At 36.8% G+C, this 5,608-nt stretch overlaps 1 protein-coding gene across 1 annotated transcript; it reads right to left on the minus strand.

The window, feature by feature from the left end:
- Positions 1-4,341: 4,341 nt before the first annotated feature.
- On the minus strand, positions 4,342-5,103 carry LOC150109545 (protein ZBED8L-like). Its single transcript, XM_090402620.1, has one exon. It carries the CDS (start codon positions 5,101-5,103, stop codon positions 4,342-4,344), a length of 762 nt encoding a protein of 253 aa, XP_090258746.1.
- Positions 5,104-5,608: the final 505 nt, after the last annotated feature.

The following is a 5,608-nucleotide window of genomic DNA, read 5'->3' on the forward strand; positions in this document are numbered from 1 at the left end:
TTATAAAAATGCAATATCATTTTATTTCTTGAAAGAAAGACTTTACTTCAGTCCCATTTACTTTTGATAACGTTCCAGTTTCCAGACATCAGTATTTTTCTTCTTGGGATGGCTTTCACATCTAGCTTATTCAGGTTTAAACACATCATGTCCATAGCATCCTTAGCCTCAAAACAACCTAGCATTCTGTTTTGTTCAAAACAATTCTTCACTCCATCACAACAATCCTTTACTTCATCCTAATACTTTATAAATCCCAATTATACTCAACTTTAGAATTTTGTTCTCACATTTGGAGTGATGCATTCAAAACCACTCTCAAAATGTTCAACTATATTCAGAATAGAGCTAGCCAGTAAAAAGATGATTCCATTGCTCTCACCAACTACCTCCATGCTCTTTATAATAGATGCTCTGTTTTTGCATTATGTCCCTTTTATAGATCTTTTCACGGGCACTGCTCATTAAAATACCGCGAACTAGACATCACTGTTCTCTGCTTTCTTCTATTCACGTAAGAACATGGGCAACTGCTATTCAACATCCAAACAGAGTTCCCGCTTCAAGTTTATTGAACCATTTTTCATTCCTTTCCCTCATTTTATCTGCCTGCATCTGTTCTTTGGAAGAGCTTTTCCCCAGTGAATACAACCCAAGTTGTTCAAACATAATGACAGTTCCTTGTTTCTCTGTAACCACTTATCCACATGTGACACTGCTGTGTTATAAGTTCTGTGACCTCTCGATGTGAGGTTGATATAAAACATATATCCATTATTATTATTATTATTATTAACATCTAACCTTCATGGAGTCAGAGACTCATCATGGGAAAGGTACACACTATTGTGCCCAGTTATGGGCACCAGGGTTTCTTCGTGATGGGGAGGAAGTGGAGAGGATCCAGAGGCGAGTGACCAAGATGATAGCAGGTCTGTGGAATGAACCTTATGAGAATAGGTTGAAGATTTGTGGGTTACAGAGATTGGACGATAGGCGAAGGAGGGGTGATATGATTGAGACATTCAAATTACTGAAGGGTTTCTATAAGATTGATCCAGAAGATATTTTTGAAAATATGACTGGTGGTGGGAGGACTAGGGGCCATGCATGGAAGCTGGGCAAGAGCGGGTTGACAAGGGTGTTAGAGCTAGGTTTTTGACTTGGAGAGTGGTGAATGAGTGGAATAAGCTTCCAGAGTCTGTTGTGGGTGCTACGACCGTGAATGAGTTCAAGGCAAGGTATGATAGATACTGTATCAATGTCGAATAGTTGTTCTTGACATGATGTTAGGGCCTCCCTCGATGAGTCTGTCGACTCCTTGGAGTTGCCCGGAACAATAATAATAATAATAATAATAATAATAATATTGCACACAATGCTCATCCAACAGTGTCTTACAATTTTATTTTCTTTCCACTCCCTTGGAACCTGTGCTGTTGTAAGACTCTTATGAAACAAGCATGCCAGTGCTACTGCCAATTTCCTAGAACATTCCCTTAATATGCATGGTCATATGTCCTCAAATCCTATTGCCTTATTGACATCAAGGTTATTTATTTCCTCAAATAAACCTTCTGCTCACTCATAATTAAGCCATCCTTAAGTTGCTCATGATTCCACCCTGATTTGAATAAAACACCCTTATAAATTGATCACTGAATACCTCAACAATGTCTTCTGCAGCAGTTACCATTCCACCATTTTCATCCATTAATTTCATCTTACCATGATCATTCTTCCTTCTACTTGCCACATATCTAAAAAACTCTCCAGGATTTTTGTTCACCTGATTTGCTGATTTCTGCTCATACTCTACTTTTGTTTTCCTTACTAACTGAATCACTCTCCTAGCTTGTTCTTTATACTCTTCATGTAACTGATTATTATTACCATTATTCATCTTGTACTGCCTCCAAAGTACCTTCTTCTTCCAGATTTCATGTATAAACCCCACATTCATCCATTTTACACCTACCTTATTCAGCCTTTTGGCCTTTAGAATACGTTGACCCATTGATGCTGTTATGTATTTCTTTGTCAGTTCCCAAGCAGCATTTATTTGTTTACTGCTCAAGTCCTCACTCCATGCTTAGGAGACAGCAGCCTTATAATTTCACATATATCCTTTCCTCATAGAAGTCAGTATATGGGCTAGCCACATACACCAACCCAGGTGACTACTTCATGATCACCCTCACCAACTTGAGGAAAGTGTGTAACCCCACTAACAATTACATCCTCTGATGAAATGATAAGATCTATAACTCTCGATTCTTTCGTGCCTTTCTTTAAGTGCTTCCTGAGATAGTTATCTCTCAAGAACTTGAGAAATTCATTTTCCTTGTTCCCAAATCTCTTCATTCTAATTGATACTGCCATAGTTAAAATCACCCATAATAATTACCCTTCTTTTGTTCACTAATCCAAGTTGTTTATATACTTCTTCATCATTAAACTTCATTACATATTTCCTCATCTTTTTACCATAACTAAAATTCCAGAGTCCTAAGATGCCTTAATGACTCATCTCTCAACATTTTCTAGAGTTTCCTCATTACAATGAAACTAGTACCAGATGATCAAATTTGTGCAGAATACTAAATGTGCAGATTGATTAAGCCATGTGCAATGGTACAAACTACTGCCGTGTTTAAACATGTAGTCAGTGTCCACTTCATCATAGTAGCCATGTGATGTACAGTCTTTGCAAGATTTACTGTACAATGTTCCCTTTGATATTTAGGCCTCTGTCAATCAGCAATCCTAAATCCGAAATCAAATCCACCACTGAAACAGGTCCACCTGTACAGTATAGTACACATCCATATACTCTAAAGTGCATAGGTACAGGCTAGGTGAAATTATTATTATTATTATTATTTGTGACACCTCCAAGGAGTCTGAAGACTCATCATGGCAGGACACCCACTGTACAACTCTCCATCTCCACCACTACTGAACCGCTACTACCAATCAACTACGCCAGCGCCATCTACCGCCCACAACCACCACAAGTATTTTTTTGTCTGAAAATTGTGTGTGTTCTGAAGGGCCGATTTGTCTGTATGCGGGATGAAAAACCCGAGTTTCCGGGAGAATAAACCCTGCTACCTCCGTATGAGATTGGCTAACTCACCTGAGTTAGATGCATAGTTGCATAATGCATAGTTTATTTTTTCATTGCACTTATTAACATTAAAACAGTAATCCCAATTGGTCAGTTCAACTTAGGTCTATTTAAATCTTCTTGAAGGAACTAGACATCAATGTCTTACCTTATTATTAGTATAATTTTCTTGGGCATTACAATGGAGTCAAGGAATCACTGTGGCTCACACTAACCATTACTCACACTACCTATAACACTTCTCCTTGAACTCATTCACCAACAAAGCACTCATAACTGCTTTGGCAACCCATTTTACTAATTTTCTATCCTCTAAGCCAGGGGTCGGGGAACTTTTTTACCTATTACCCCAAAATATATTTATTTATGCCGACGTTATCCCCTTGATTTGAAAGGGAGAAAATCATAGATTATTTAAATTCGAAAGGTTTATTGAATCTGTTTATACAGAGAATACAATTATAAATATTAAAAGTATAAAATAAATGCAATAAAATAAATTAATATCCTCATTATGAAACAAAAGGATTTCTTTGAAAACTTTTTCACGCCAGGTTTTGGAGAAATGATGTTGTTTCATTTTTGATACAATAACATCAAAATTTGGATATTTTAATGTCAGAGCAATTTGGATACTGTCTACTCCAATCGATTTCTCTGCTTTGTTTTCATGTTCATTAGAGTGGAAAATCCTTGTTTGCAAAGGTAGGTTGTTGCAAAAGGCAGCAATTTTTTGACTGCTTCATCATGTGCAATTTTGAAAGCCTTTGCAGCTATTGACATCCAAAAATATGACAGATCTGCTTTGTTTTCAAATTTAATACGTGCTTCATTATTGGATTGAAGTTCAAGAAGTGCCTCTGCCAATCCTTGAGGCTCTTCTGGTACATCAGCAATTTCACATTTAAAGGGATCTACAACCCAACTGACAGTATGTGAATCAAGATCTGGAAAGTAATCAGAGAACCACTCTTTGAGTTTGGTAAGATGCCTTATTACTGTATCCTTGATGTCATCAAAAGTAATATTTTCACAATCTTCCAAAAACAAAGCTAACTTTGAAAAGGCAGCTATCTTGTTTTGTTTTGCTTTCTGTCTCCAATATAAAAGCTTTGATCCAAATGCTGAAATCTTTTCTCTGGCTGAAATTATATTGATGTTTTTTCCTTGCAATTATTTGTTCAATGCATTCACATACTCAAAAATATCAGCTAAATCTGCGATATGTGCAACCACGAGGAGTTTGTAAACTTATCTGCGAGAACATGCTTTTGATAAACCATAAAAATTTCAAGTTCAGTTTTGAGCACCCACACTCGGTTCAGAACATTTCCATGTGAGAGCCACCTCACCTCTGTATGATAAAGTAGGTTTGTATATTCAGCCTCACCATCTTTACATAATTCACGAAATAGCCGCGTGTTTAGTGCATGTCCTTTGACAACATTGACAACCTTGATAACATCATGCATGTTGGCTTCCAGTGCAGGTTCCAAATGTTTCCCAAGCAGTGCCTGGCAATGGATTATACAGTAGTTAACTTTAATTTTTGGATTATTCTCTCTCGCCAAAGCCGAAAAACCACTTACATGACCCAACATAGCTGGAGCTCCATCAACAGACACAGCAATGCAGTCTTCCCACTTTAAATTAACATTATTAAAGTATTCATTAACTTTATTGAAGACATCAATTCCATGAGATTGAAACTCGAGAGGAGAACAAAACAACAATTCCTCTTCAATTGCATGTAAACCTTTGTAGCGAACATACACCATCAGTTGCAAATTACTACTGACATCTGTAGTCTCATCAAGCTGAATAGCAAAGCATTTACTCTCTTTTATTGACGAAATAACTCGTTCCCTCACATTTTCTGCTAAAATAGAAATTCTTTCTTTCACAACTTTTGCAGACAAGGGCACTGAATTTAGTTTCATGGCTTCTTTCTGACCACACATAATCTCTGCCATTTTCAAAGCTGCTGGTTTAACCAATTCCTCACCAATAGTATATGGTTTCTTGTTTCAGGCAATCAATCAGGCCACTTGATGCTGAATGTTGATCGAATGTACCTCTCAAGTTGCTCTCCAGTCTTTGTCTTTTGACAGACATTTCCAAATTTACAAAGTATTCCCGCGATTTGGAAGACAGATGTGGGTGCAAATTATCCAAGTGTTTCTTCGATAGAATTTTTTTGAAAGATTCTGCAGTCAGTACTTTCAAACAGACAACACACTGTGGTTTCATTATTCCTTTGTCTTCTATTTGTGTAAACCCATAATTGAGGAACTCTTCCTGGTTTATTCTTTTTCTAGTTGATGTCATCTGAAGGGTAAAAAATACAGTGATTGAATTTAAGTTTTTTAAAGTTCATTTAAATTTACAATAATTTAATTGGTAAACGTGGCACTAAGACATGTCCTCAAGATGAAGGCAGTATTTAATTATTTTATTGACCATCAAAAATTAATCGAG

Source organism: Typopeltis vanoorti, chromosome 2 (genome assembly GCF_054136105.1).
Source record: "Typopeltis vanoorti isolate ZY-2024b chromosome 2, IOZ_Tvanoo_1.0, whole genome shotgun sequence".
Classification (NCBI taxonomy): domain Eukaryota; kingdom Metazoa; phylum Arthropoda; class Arachnida; order Uropygi; family Thelyphonidae; genus Typopeltis; species Typopeltis vanoorti.

Coding starts and splice junctions, on each gene's coding strand:
- LOC150109545 (XM_090402620.1), bottom strand. CDS start 5,103: ATGGCAGAGATTATGTGTGGTCAGAAAGAAGCCATGAAACTAAATTCA.